General features: G+C 56.3%; 5 protein-coding genes across 5 annotated transcripts; 3 read left to right on the top strand and 2 right to left on the bottom strand.

The window, feature by feature from the left end:
* Positions 1–1,810: 1,810 nt before the first annotated feature.
* On the bottom strand, positions 1,811–2,999 carry IUM83_00627 (uncharacterized protein; the record flags this gene model as incomplete). Its single annotated transcript, XM_067924411.1, has 7 exons — positions 1,811–1,821; positions 1,883–2,032; positions 2,113–2,170; positions 2,271–2,503; positions 2,577–2,634; positions 2,704–2,740; positions 2,815–2,999. 7 exons carry the CDS (start codon positions 2,997–2,999, stop codon positions 1,811–1,813), a joined length of 732 nt encoding a protein of 243 aa, XP_067788996.1.
* Positions 3,000–3,208: 209 nt separating this feature from the next.
* Positions 3,209–4,868, top strand: IUM83_00626 (amidophosphoribosyltransferase; the record flags this gene model as incomplete). Its single annotated transcript, XM_067924410.1, has 2 exons — positions 3,209–3,305; positions 3,406–4,868. The coding sequence occupies 2 exons, from the start codon at positions 3,209–3,211 to the stop codon at positions 4,866–4,868; spliced, it is 1,560 nt and encodes a 519-aa protein (XP_067789283.1).
* A 438-nt stretch (positions 4,869–5,306) lies between these two features.
* IUM83_00625 (exportin-2-like protein) lies at positions 5,307–8,294 on the bottom strand (the record flags this gene model as incomplete). Its single annotated transcript, XM_067924409.1, has 2 exons — positions 5,307–5,399; positions 5,478–8,294. The coding sequence occupies 2 exons, from the start codon at positions 8,292–8,294 to the stop codon at positions 5,307–5,309; spliced, it is 2,910 nt and encodes a 969-aa protein (XP_067789285.1).
* Positions 8,295–8,492: 198 nt separating this feature from the next.
* On the top strand, positions 8,493–11,013 carry IUM83_00624 (Myosin-like protein; the record flags this gene model as incomplete). Its single annotated transcript, XM_067924408.1, has 2 exons — positions 8,493–10,496; positions 10,579–11,013. The coding sequence occupies 2 exons, from the start codon at positions 8,493–8,495 to the stop codon at positions 11,011–11,013; spliced, it is 2,439 nt and encodes an 812-aa protein (XP_067789284.1).
* Positions 11,014–11,263: 250 nt separating this feature from the next.
* Positions 11,264–13,051, top strand: IUM83_00623 (Cell 12A endoglucanase; the record flags this gene model as incomplete). The annotated part of the gene is made up of 1 exon (XM_067924407.1): positions 11,264–13,051. The coding sequence occupies one exon, from the start codon at positions 11,264–11,266 to the stop codon at positions 13,049–13,051; it is 1,788 nt and encodes a 595-aa protein (XP_067788997.1).
* Between the last annotated feature and the right edge of the window lie 340 nt (positions 13,052–13,391).

The following is a 13,391-nucleotide window of genomic DNA, read 5'->3' as shown; positions in this document are numbered from 1 at the left end:
TTGTCACTCCATAATATCCCCAGCCGACAGTTGGATACAGTAGTTGCCGTTTCTGGATAAGTATAACACACAGACGATTCCTGTCGCGTTTGGAACCTGTGGCTAGTTGCTCTTCGGACAAGTTGACTCAGTTTGTTGGAGCTACGACCCCTCGTCGAATTATGACTTTGTGAAACATCAAGAGCCCCGTGGCGTCCAAAACCTCCCCCCACACCAAAATCGTTCACATATTTGTAAGCACGAATAAAAAAGTCGTCATCCACGGATTAGGTAAATGCAAACATTGCGTTTTCTAGTGTTCTAGATGAGTCTTGAGTATTGAATATCTCGGTAGCTGAGGACTCTTTTGCGCCACCATTAGAACGAGCAGACGATCTCTTTTCGCTTTTAATCTCTGCCAGCGGACCACGATATATCCGAACGTTTCCTTCAAGTACAATGAAGATGCATCCTTTCGTGACTTCACCTGCTTCAAATATGAAATGATTTGCCGGAACGTTCACTATCTGCATACGATCTACCATAGATTTCAACTTGGTTCGAGGTATGCCAGAAACCGCGGGAGAATGAAGTATAAATCGTTCAAATTCATTTTTCGCTTGAATTTTCATCGGTGCACTCAGCTGAATGCACGGGGTAGCTTTAACGGCCCGCACAGTTTGCTGCAATGCACGAGAAGGATGACAAACAAGGTATTCGTCAATTTGTGCAAAACAAATCTTTGCCAGTGAAGCTGGGATACTGAGGATGCGGGTGGATGTTCCATTAGAATCCGTACCGGTGTCGTATGCCACATACCCAAATGGGCTTGTGGAGGATAGCAGTACCGGTAGCAAACCACATACACTGCCATGACAAAGTGCTCCAATGGGCTTCACAAAATTACAACTGCCCTCTGTAGCGCGCTGAAGTCCTTCCCTACATTGTAAATCGCGTTTGCTAGGTGGTGTCATACAGACATATGGTTGTTCGGCTGGGATGTTACTTCCTTCAATAGTGCTGCATCGTACATTGCCACTGCCTGACCTATCATCAGCACGTGGTTGAGTTCTGAATACGTGAAGATATCCATCCAACAATATCTTGAGGCTAATAAATTCTACCCCTTCCTCTTGGACACACGTTAACTGTCCTTTAGGCGTGAAATATGTATCAAGCGTAGCGTTTAAGAAAATTTGTCGTAGAATGGCTTCCGGGAACTGATTAAAGAACAACTTTGCTGACGAATGCCTTGTGAAAAACATTTCTAAATAGCTCAGCTGTTCACAAGTGCGATCACGCGGGGGCCTTGAAGTCAAAATGCTGTAGGCAGTTAAAGCTGAAAAGAATGTTCCATTCGTACAGTGCATTCGGATAGCGAAAAAGTCATCAACGGCCATACTCACTACGTAGCACGCATCAACACAATCTTGAGGTATCGAAAGTAACACACCTTCGCCATCGGAACGGTTAACATGTAGCGAGGAGCTGAATAAGAGGCTTTCTCCGAACGAATCCCCTCCATATAGAGTGCAAACGTGAATCGCCGGAATAGCGCCTGGTGCATGCGTCTCACTGCAACAATCAACGTTACTGTCGTGGTGGATGAGCATGTAGGTACTTGGTTCCAGGTGGGGAGTTGCGTTCATGTGGTTTTGCTCTGTGAGCCAAGTTTTTAACTGGATTTCCTCTGCACTTTCGGGAATATGAACACAGCACTCCCCACTTAGCAAAAAGAACACTTTTGGTACACCGTTCCGCGCCGGGTGCAACCTTTCTCCAGGTTCGATTAAGTGAAGCTGTAGCTTTTGAGCAAGGTGAGGGAGACATTCTAGCGGTAATCTACGGAAGCATTCGTAGCGTTGGAGAAACCGCTTCATCACTTGGATTGACTGGCGGCGACCAAGTGCTTCTGCGTCCAACTGAGCGGGCAGTGTAGACAGCGAATTTAGGTCGTTGAACAGGATGCGAACGTCATTCAGGGTTTTCGTTTCTTCCTCCACGTTAAAACGCGCGATACGAAGATAGTCCGCTTTCGTGACGAACGCTACCACTACGTACCAAAACAACACGAAATGAGACCTTCCCATCCTCCATCATACAAAAAAATATACCAATCACTAAACCTCGTACAGGAAGTGGTCTGCGCCAGTACTGTCACCTTCCGAGCAATTGCACCAGTGACGGCATCCTACCATGCGACCCACAGCAAATCTCTTACAAACCTCGGCCGTACCACGAAGAACGCACTTCTTCTCGAAAAAAAAAATACACACACACACAACACACACCTCGCCGCAGCTTGATCCTTGGTTGCACGTGCACACGCACTGCCCCAACCGGCCAGCCTCGCCCCCACTGCTACTCTTGTGTGGCCCACCCCCGGCCTCTTCCCGCTTTGAAAACACCAGCAGAGATCCGGACACGACAAGAAATCGTCCACTAGTGTCATCGATGGCCTCTCCTTGCCGGAACAGCTCTTCCCCATCGTACACAACTCGGAAGTGCAAGACCCTGGCCAGAGCTGCATGCAATCACGGCATTCCGCGAGCGTTAACACCTAAACCACCCGTTGCAGTGCAACAAAAGTGCCGCACCGTCGGTGGAGGCCGAGGACAAACCGGCATTGAACCTGCTGCGCCGCAGGAGCTCCGCCTGGCAACAGCACACCGCGTCAGCACGCCAACACCCAGCAGCAACTTGCGCAACCAAACACGCGCGCACCAGCAGCTTGACGTCCACGTCCGAGCGGCAGTGGAACCTGTAGCGACATATAATAAATACTACTTATTACCACATGTAGCTACATTTTACGCGACGAATTAATTAATCTACGGTTTAGCGACGATCCGGCGCAGCAGCGCCCGCTTCCTGGGCGCGCAGCAGGCATCGGCCTCGAGCGGGAAGGCGTCGCGGAACGAGGTGCATCGGCTCGTGACGTCGCCCGCGCCTCTCGAGCGCAGCAGCCGCAGCACGAGCGCCGCCGCGCGCAGCCGGCGCCACCTTCGGCTCGGGCCCATGGCGATCGACTTCAATGTCGCGTCCGGTTTTGGGCCAATCGCTGCGCAGGATGTGCAGCACTCGTTTCGTTGGCTGAGCCGAACACGCAGAGCCGTTTCGCGGGGCATACAGAGCGCAAGGTATTTTCGTGTGGCAGCCACTCGCCGCGCCGTCAGTCGTCAGTTCACTCCGTCAAGCCTCCAGCTCCCGCCCCCCTCCGTCTTCAACCATGTGCGGCATCATCGCGCTGATGCTGGCCAACAAGTACGAGCACTGCAACCAGGGGCTCTACGACGGACTCACCGTGCTGCAGCACCGCGGACAAGGTCAGCACTGGCCGGAAGCTGTTGCGGAGCGTTGTGCCATTGTCTAATGCTTGTTGGTGGTTTGCTGTTGCTTGTTGCTGTTGCTTGTTGCTGTTTGCAGACGCCGCCGGCATCATGACGTGCGAGAAGAAGCGCCTGTTCCTGCGCAAGGACAACGGCCTGGTGCGCGACGTGTTCAAGCAGAACCACATGCTGAACCTGCGCGGCAACATGGGCATCGGCCACTGCCGCTACCCGACGGCGGGCTCGAGCTCCAGCTCGGAGGCGCAGCCCTTCTACACCAACTCGCCCTACGGCGTGGCGCTCGCGCACAACGGCAACCTCACCAACTCGCACGAGCTCGTGGACCAGCTGGCCAACACCAACTTCCGCCACGTCAACACGGACTCGGACTCGGAGCTGCTGCTCAACATCCTGGCCGACGAGCTGCTCAAGCGCGTGGACCAGCCGCTGGACACGGACATGGTGCTGGACGCCGTCACGGGCGTCTTCAAGCGCTGCCGCGGCGGCTACTCGGCCGTCGTGCTCATCAACGGCTTCGGCATCGTGGCCTTCCGCGACCCGCACGGCATCCGCCCGCTGGTCTACGGCACGCGCAAGACCCAGCACGGCACCGACTACGTCGTGGCCTCGGAGAGCGTGGCCATCGACACGCTCGAGTTCAAGACGGAGCGCGACTTCGCCCCTGGTGAGGCCATGGTCATCAAGCAGAGCGGCGAGATGACCACCCGCAAGTGCGTCCCGGACGCCAAGCTGTCCCCGTGCATCTTCGAGCACGTGTACTTCGCCCGCCCGGACTCGTTCATCGACGGCGTGTCGGTGTACCAGGCACGCCGCAACATGGGCGCCAAGCTGGCGGAGAAGATCCTGCGTGAGCGTCCCGACCACGGCATTGACGTGGTTATTCCGATCCCTGACACAAGCCGCACGTCGGCTCTCGAGGCTTCGCAGAGCCTCAACATTCCGTACCGCGAGGGCTTCGTCAAGAACCGTTACATCGCGCGTACGTTCATCATGCCCGGCCAGGTTGCTCGCAAGAAGACCGTTCGCATGAAATTGAACGCTATCCGCTCCGAGTTCGAAGGCAAGGTTGTGCTGCTGGTGGACGACTCCATCGTGCGTGGCACGACTTCCCGCCAGATTGTCCAGATTGCTCGTGAAAACGGCGCCAAGGCGGTGTACTTCGCGTCGGCTGCACCGGCCATTCGCCACCCCAACGTTTACGGTATCGATATGCCCACGACGGAGGAGCTCATTGCCTTCAACAAGACCGAGGCTCAGGTGGCGAAGGAGATCGGCTGCGAGTGGATGATCTACCAGGACCTGAAGGACCTGGAGGACTGTGTGCGACAGGAGAACACGGCGCTCGAGACCTTCGACTCGTCGTGCTTCAACGGCAAGTACGTCACGGGCGACGTCAACCAAGCTTACTTCGAGCGGTTGCACGCTGAGCGTTGCGATGCGCGCATGCAGGCCAAGAACATGGGATTCACGCCGTTCAACCGCACCATCTCGACCCCGCAGTCTGACGAGAGCATTGACATGTACAACGCGCCGCAGTAACTGGGGAATCTCCGCAACTGCCTGGGCTGAACGAGGGAACCAGTCCAAATACAATGAGCCCCTCGAGGGCGAATGGGCCTCTGCCAGAGGCCGAGGAAATGTTTCGGATCGCCATGCATGCATGGCTTCCTCATCTCTCCGGAGCATACTAAACCATGGTGGGGTCTTCGGATCTTTTCCTCTGTAGAATCTACATAGAGCAGAAATGAACACAGTTTCTTTCCAAACGCTCCCTCTACACCGCACTGCAACCGTAATGCAGCAAAATGCGGCGCCACGCAGGGAGAGCACTCAAAGTTGCTCTTCACAAATGAAACAAACAAATAGAACGTTCGTGGTGAAATGCTGCCGCATGCTGCTCAACACCTCTCCACACTCTGAGATTTGCTAATTGTATGTCGGACAGGGAGAGCTGCCCATTGATCCATGCTAATTCGTCTACTGGAATGGCACGTTGTTCTGCGCAAAATACGACTGCAGTGCCGTCAGCGTCGCAGGCGTCGGCAGTTTTGTCTGGGCGTAAGCCAAATGCTGTAAATTCGCACAGCACCCCGTAACCGTTAGAAATGGCACACGTTAGCGCACGTACAAAAAATCAAGAAAACTTACCACACCAGGCTTGGAGGCCGACAACTTCGCGATCGACTCCGCAAGATAGTGCGTTGGCACAGGATACTCCTGCAAGTGGTCAAGAGGCACCACCGACGCGAAGAAGAGCTTCGCGTATCCAGCTTCGTATCCAGTCTGTTCTAGTTCCAGCAACGCTTCATCCTCGTCCTTGACTGCAGCACCGCTTTCGCCAGCTTCCTCAAGAACCTTCACCACAGCGGCCAGCATTTCTGTCCACAGATCTAAGTCCGCCACACACAGCTCCGTTTCACACATCAAGCGCGTCAGCCCAATAACGCAAGCCTTTCGCTCGGCTGGGACACGTCCGCGCGCGTTGCATGTCAGCCAGACGGACTTGATGAACATTGTCGACATTCCCTTCTGAAGAGCTTCCAAAGACGCCAAGAACGTGTCCGGGCCCAACTTTCCGATCAGCACCGAAACGGTGTAAATCAGTTCCTTCGTGTACCCCACAGAGTTGCGGCCAGCCATACGAGTCTGCAACCGAATCATAAGGATCTTGATGATTTCGTTCAGGAAGTTCACGTAAGCCTCACGAGCCATGAACGCAATGAGACCACGAAGCAATGAGAAGGCGTTCGCTTCTGTAGATCTGGACGAAATAAGCTTCTGGAAGACACCAAGAATTCCCTGGACCGACTGAGCAACATCATTCGGGGCCTTGCGCATGTACGCCTCGATGAGCTTCACAATAGCCGGAACGTTGCTTACGCGCTCCCACAGCGTAGGGTTCAGTAGCACCGGGAACATACTCTTGTACGCATCAGAGACGCCGCTGGGTCGGAGTTCGAGCATTTGTGCCAGCACTTGATACACGTAAGGCGACAGAGCATCGACGTCGTTCGTAAGCACCTTCTGGAACGGCGGGAAGAGCAATTCTTCGAAGCGCTCCGTCGCGGCCGGGTTGGTCTTGCAGACATTCAGGATCAACACCGATAGCGATTCGAAAAGGTAGTGGCTGAAAGACGGGTTGCTGGGGTTGGCGCAGATGCGATTCAAGATACTGGTGAGCTTGTTCACTGCCATATCCGTCAGCGGCAAAATATCTTCCTTGGCCACATTCATCACCCGCATGACCACCTTCATGAGGTAGTCGTTTTCCGGGTAGTTGGGCTGCTCAAGGATGTTAAATACGTGCTCCAACAATTTGCCCAGGTACGGAGCAAGACGCTCCTTGGAGAATCTCAGGGAGCCGGACGGGTCCTTAACAGTAAGAAGACGCTCCAGACAAGCAGCAGCGTAGGTGTGCACCACAAACTGCGACGGGTCCATGCAGTTCATCAGGAGTGGGAAGAGCTGATCCATAACTTCCACCGGCATCTGGCTGCGGAATGTCGAGACAAACTTAATGGCGTCAGCCTTCAAGATAAGTGAAGCCTGGTTGGGAGTCGAGAGTTCCGGAAGCACTTCCGCCATGAAGAAGTCCATCAGCGGCACCCGGCTGTTTACCTCGGAGACACCGCGAAGGCGTGACTGCTTCATCGCGGAAATAGCAATAACCAGGTTGATCGACACGTCCTTCATCGCCCAATTCCGCGCCGGGTCGGCCTTGTACTGCTGCAGGTGGGTTTGGATCGTGGTCATGCAAATTTGCGTCACAGCCTCGTCAAAGTTGCTGAGCAGGCCGCGTACCAAGTCGCGAGCGGCACTGCGGCGACTGTCACCATCAGACCCCTCGATGTCGCGGCGAATGTAGTCCATGGGGTTGTCCTCGAACAGCTCCTCGTCGGACGACCGCAGCTGCAGGTTGGTAACGACAATTCCGCACAGCTCCGTGAGCACCTGCGGTGACTCAAAGAGCGCGCGGTGGAACGAGCGCGAGGCCACCGACGTCAGGAACTTCATGCACTTGGCCGCCAGCTCGTCGTGCTTGGGGAAGAGCGTGATGCGGTTGGCGAGCAGGTTCCAAATGACCTCCGTGAACTTCTGCAGGAAGGGTTTGAACTCCTCGTCGTACTTCTCGGCGTAGAGGTTGATGTTCTCGACGATCGCCACCAGCAGTCTGTCGATCGGGCCGGGCTCGTCCTCGTTGTCCGCGTCCACGAGCGCCGGGTTCTCGTAGCTGAAGTAGCTCAGGAACTCGCCCATCCACTCGGAGATGTGGTCCTCGAAGAACTCGGGCAGGTCCTGCCAGTTGAGCGAGTAGAAGATGCGGCTCATGTACCGCAGCGCCGCCATCATCTGCGCCTGCTGGTCCGCCGCCACGCCCGGCGCACGCAGCGCGACACCCGTGTCCTTGAAGAAGACGAGCAGCGGCTCCTGGAAGGCCTCGAGGCAGTGCTTGAGCTCGCGGAACAGGTCGTCGGACTTGAAGACGTTGCGGAAGCGCTTGAAGATGGTGTTGGCCGTCATGAGCACGCCGTTGCGCACCTGCCAGTCCTGCTCGGCCTGCAGCCTCTGCACCAGCTGGGCCAGCAGGTCCGGCCACTGGGCCGGGAAGTCGTACTCGCCGATGGTGGTGAGCGCCTCGATGAGTTGCTTCTGCAGCGTCTCGGGCATGCGGCACATGAGCTCCACCAGGTGCTGCTTCACCAGGTTCTTCTCGCTCTGCGGCACGCAGCCCTGTTTCTCCGGGTCCCAGTTGTGCTTGATGAAGTTCTTGAAGAGCAGCGCGGCCGCCAGACGCACCTCCTGCTTCTCGCCCGCGCTCTCCAGCACCTGCAGCAGCAGCAGCACGTAGTTGGGCTGCGCCGACAGCGTGCTCAGGTACGCCTCGGCGCCCTTGCGCGTCTCCGCGAAGGGCGACAGCGTCCCCTCCAGCGACTGGCGCAGCATGGGCATGTTGGGCTCCGCCATATCTGCCGAGATCTTGGCCTGGCTTCACTAGGGAAAATAAGACACAGCGGCTGGATGCGCGGTCCGCTCTGGAGGTCTCCTTGTGTGCTACTTGGTGTGGCACAGGTCGTGCCGCTTATTTGGTACGCCGTACCCTCTCTGTGGTACAGATGACATTCTCCAGACTTGAAGCAGAAGCAGAAGCTAGAGTAGCTGGTCATGGGGGCGGACGACGCGCTGGCGGCGGAGCTGCTGCAGGTGAAGAAGCTGTTCGCCAACAACCACCTGAGCGACGTGTTGTTCGTCTTCTCGTCGGACTCTGGGGAGAGCAGCAGCGCTGGTGGCGGGGCTGTGGCTGTAGACGGCGAGTACAAGGGCTCGGCGGGGGACCACCTCATCCCAGCGCACCGCCTCGTGCTGTCGCTGCGCAGCGGAGCGTTCCAGGCGGCGCTGCTGCGCGCCAAGAGCAGCCAGGTTCCGGGCCAGGTGCGCTTCCCGCTCAAGATCCACGTGCAGGACACGCCCTACCGCGTTTTCCATTGCATGCTGCGCTTCCTGTACACGAACGAGCTGGGCGCAGAGGCGGAGGAGGAAGGAGCCGCTGCGGGCAGAAGAGCGAGAGACAGGGAGCAGTTCTGGCAGCAGCTGCTGAGAGCGGCGTTCGTGTACCTGGTGCCGTCGTTGGTGGACATTTGCGTGAAGAGGATCGTGGGCTTTTTGGTATTAGGTGAGGAAGTAGGCGAGGAAGAAGGCGAGGAAGAAGGCGAGAATAAGGAGGAGGGAGAAGACGACGAAGCTGCGAAGAGGAAGGCGGAGAGTCGGAAGCTGCGTCTGCAGAAGAAGACGCTGGACGTGCTGGTGTTTATGGACACGGTGCTGGCGACCAACCCGCTGACAGCTCGACGAAGAGAAGCGTCGGACTCTCCTTCGATGACCCCGCCGTCGACGCAGAATGGAAGGCGGTCTTCTGGTGAGCCGGGAGAAGCTGGTGGCTCGGTGCTGTCGCGATGCACTGATGCGGTGCATGAGCTTCAGAACATGTGCCTGAAACAACTTCAACATATGGATGAAGCTGCATTTGAGGAACTCCTGCAGAGCGACACTGGAAGACAATGTTCGACAGAGAGGCTGTGTGAGGTATTGCGAATGCGATCCGATACGCCGTTAGTTGTGGCTATTCGATATCAACTCGGTCGCGTGGTGAACGAGTTGCTGCGACTTGGAGAGCCTCTGGATCATGTTGGGAATGACGAGTCAGACTTGCCGCTGGTTGCTGCGCTGAAGACTGGCAACAATGCGATCATCCGCCGCCTGCTAGTTGATGAAAACGCACCTTTCTTCCTTCTTACGGATAAGGTCCCGTTGATTTTCTTGGCGAGTGCGAGCGGTAATGTGCAGCATTGCGAGATTCTTATCGAACAGAATGGAGCCGATGTGAACCTCATCTCGCAACTGAAGGACGGAGACAAGGAGATTACTGCGGAGTTTGGACATCAGCAGACGCCCTTGCATATTGCCAGTCGAAAGGGGCACAGCTCTGTCGTCGAACTACTGCTCCAGCACAATGCGGCGTCCAATCTACCTGATGAGGAAGGCAATACGGCGCTGCATTACGCAGCAAACATCGGAACCGTTGAAGTGCTGCTGAACAACGCTTTTAGGACGAATGCAAACATTCCAAACAGACGAGGGCGAACACCGTTGCATATTGCTGCGGCTCGTGGGGACGTTGCTGTTGTAGCCTATCTGATCCATCATGGCGCAGAGCAAGACATTGTGGACGACCAAGGTCAGAATGCATTCCACCACGCTGCCGCTAACGGCCACACTGCGGTCACCCTTGTTCTGCTTCACGAGAATGACGCCACCAAAGCTAAGAAGTTAGCGACATCAACTGATCCCAGCAATGAGAGCAACGGGACGACTGAAGACACTTTGTCGGATGGATCTCAAAATCAAACCACCAGCAGTGCTGGTGACGATGGAGGTGAAAACACAGAGGAGCAGGAAGAAGCAAATGTGTTTAACATCAACCAAGAAGACTTGAAGGGTAACACAGCGCTTCACCTTGCAGCCATGTCGCCGTCCGAACGGTGTCAAAAGATGCTGCAGCTGCTCCTGGAAAATGGAGCAGATCCGAACCGGGCAAACTGGTTCGGGTACACTCCGTTGCATCTATTTTGCTCTCATCAGGACGGCCCCGCGTCTCTCATCAACGCATTCGTAAGTTTTGTATCGGGTTGCGTTACGACTTGTGGCCTGTGGACTCACATTTTATCGTGGACTCTGTATGTGCTGTGTACAGATTGAGCATGGCGTAAATATCCATGCACAAAGTCTAGACGGTAGTACGGCACTGCACCTGGCTGTTGGTCGAGGAAGCGAGGATGTGGCAGTCGCGCTGGTAAGTGCCGGCGCTTTCGTGCACCTGCTGGACGCAGCCGGCCGCAGCGTAGTGGACCTTGTAGAGAGCACGAACCAAGGCTCGATGCTGGTTCCAGTGCTGCGTAACCTGTCACACCCGCCCGAGTGGGTCGGCGACGAGCAGACCACCGAATGCTCTTCGTGCCACACCACGTTCCGACTGGCCATGCGCAAGCACCATTGTCGCCACTGCGGCCGCACCGTGTGCTACAACTGCAGCAGCAACAAGATCGCCATCCCCAAGTTCCAGGTGCTCAAGCCAGATCGCGTGTGCGACACGTGTTTCGACGTATTATCCTTCCGCAAACTACTATAAGCCGTCAACCATAATGCAAGAACAACACCAACACACCGGCAGCCAGCAGCAACAGCAACAACGTCAACCCTCCTTACACGTGACCAGATGGCTACATTACCCTCGTTCTCCGATTGGCCAATACTCTGCCCGGTTCAATCGCATGTGGGTGGTCATTCAAGAACAAGAATAGCTGCTCAAGACCGTCTCCGCCAGCCCCGCCCGCCGCTCCCATTGTCGCCCAGAGCGCCCCTGACCCCCTCCTCCTGCCATGGCGACTCGAGCTGTGGTGCCGCCGCCCGCGCCCGCGTCGCTCGCACCCGAAACGACCCCACAGGAGCCGAGCAACGGCGACAAACAGTTCTTCGTGCTCTGCAACCTCGTGGGCGTCGAGCTGCGCTGCGTCGTGAACCCGCAGTGGCCGTGCGAGGCGCTGCTGGGTGCGGCTGCTGAGGCCTACCAGGCCGCCTTCTCGGACAGCGAGGTGCCCGAGTGCAACGTGGTGTTCCACCGCAAGAAGCAGGAGTTCCTGGTGGCCGGCACGCCCATCGTCCAGTGCTGCGCCTGTGGCGACGAGCTCGAGCTGGGCGTCACGCTGCCTGCACGTGCCAGTGCAAGCGTGGACGATGCAGCATCCGTAACGCCGAGCAGCGTCAGCGGAGTCGACAGTGACGGCGAGACGAGCGAGTTCTGCGTGCTGTTCCACAAGCTGCCGCTGGGCTTCACCATGAAGCGAGGCCATGACAGCAGCACGGAGGTGGGCACTATTTACCCGAAAAGCGCGGCGACGCACTTCCCGCGGTTGGCACCGGGTGTGACTATCGTGAGTATTGCTGGTACGGAGCTGAAGGATATGGGGCTTCGCCAGGTGCATGATCTGATTAAGAACGCGGAGCTGCCGCTGGAGATTCACTTCCGAGGACCCGAGCTCGCGCCGTCTCCCTCGTTGTCACCAGAGCAGCAGGAAGTGTCTCCTTCACGATTGTCGGGGTCAGCAGCTACGCCACCGATCCATCCCCAGCAACAGGGAGGACGTCGTAGAGGGTCTTTCGACAAACGCAGTGTGCGGAGCAGCGGTAGCAATGGCAGCGGTCGTAGTCGCAACAGTCGCAGTAGCGGGAGAGGCAGGAAGAAAAGTGGCGAGGTTGTTCTTCAGCAAGGCGGTGACAACCAGCAGAAGGGCGAGGGCGGAAGAACGCGGATTCCAGCCGGCGATCATACCGATGCTAGTGACTCGAACCAGCGTGCTGGGCCAGAGGACCATGAAGCCGATAACGCGGTTGAGGCTGAACTTGTCGAACAAATTGAGCAACTCAAAGTGGCACTGCTGCGCAAGCACGAAGAAGCCAAGCAGATCGCTCGGCAGCTTGAAATGTGCTCCGAAAAGCTTCTTGCTTTGCGTGGCGAAGCTGCTGGCACCACACCTCGCGGGCGGCAACAGCAGCAACAACAGCACCAAAAGCAACAGTCCAAGCAAAATGGCGCTCCACGTATGCGTCGTTCCGTCACGCCTTCATCGAGCAATGGCGGATCCAAGGTTCGCTTGACGCCTGAGGTTTTGGAGGCCATGGACCAAAAAGCTGGGCTTCCTCGACGCGGCACTGGTGCGTACACTTCGTCAAATGTGTCTTCTATCTCGGGGTACTCGGCGCAATCGATGCCCGCAGCTCGCTCAGCGAGTATGCGCGCTCGAAGTGCTCGCGCGGCGGCTCTTGCAAATGCTGACAACGTATCAGTATCGTCGTATACGTCGAACTCGTCGAATACGTCTGCGCGTCGTGGAGGCAATCGCTCGCCTCGTGGCACGGCACTTCGTAACTTGAACAAACGGTACAACTACATGCCGCAGAAGTATGCAGCTAACACAACTGGTGCTTCTGAGGGAGGCTCGACGTCGTTGTCGTCGCGTGGAGCTGTGATGTCTCGCGCGCGCATTTCTCGCGACTCGTTCATCACCAAGAGCGAGAGCCCCGGTGTTGGCTACTACGACGTGCAAGTCAAGGATCGCGTCAAGGGTGGCGAAATTGGCGACTCGGACCGCTCACTGCCGTGGTCTTAAACTTGACCCGCTTTCTCAACTGGAGATTGCATGTAGCAATGTATCAAGCAGCGCCAATGTCTGTCTCCCCTAATTAACGCATCGATAGAACAAGGCAATGTCCCCTCGTTAGCTTAGCAGCCGAATTGAAATCAATAGACATGCCATTTACATGAACACCGCTTGAACGAGAGCGCATCGTGTTGAATAAGGATGACGTCCCCGAACTCCTCTGATGAAAGCCCTAATGTTTGTAAATCTACTGAATGACGCATGGAGAGAACTCACACGTACGCTAGCGCCAACGCTAGGCTCTTCTACCACGGCAGGTTGGGCTTGTGTCAAAGCAAGCACAACCGCC

This window comes from Phytophthora cinnamomi, assembly GCF_018691715.1.
Source record: "Phytophthora cinnamomi strain GKB4 chromosome Unknown Contig53, whole genome shotgun sequence".
Taxonomy (NCBI): Eukaryota; Oomycota; class Peronosporomycetes; order Peronosporales; family Peronosporaceae; genus Phytophthora; species Phytophthora cinnamomi.
Note: the sequence above shows the minus strand (reverse complement) of the source record. Positions and strands in the feature narration are given on the sequence as shown.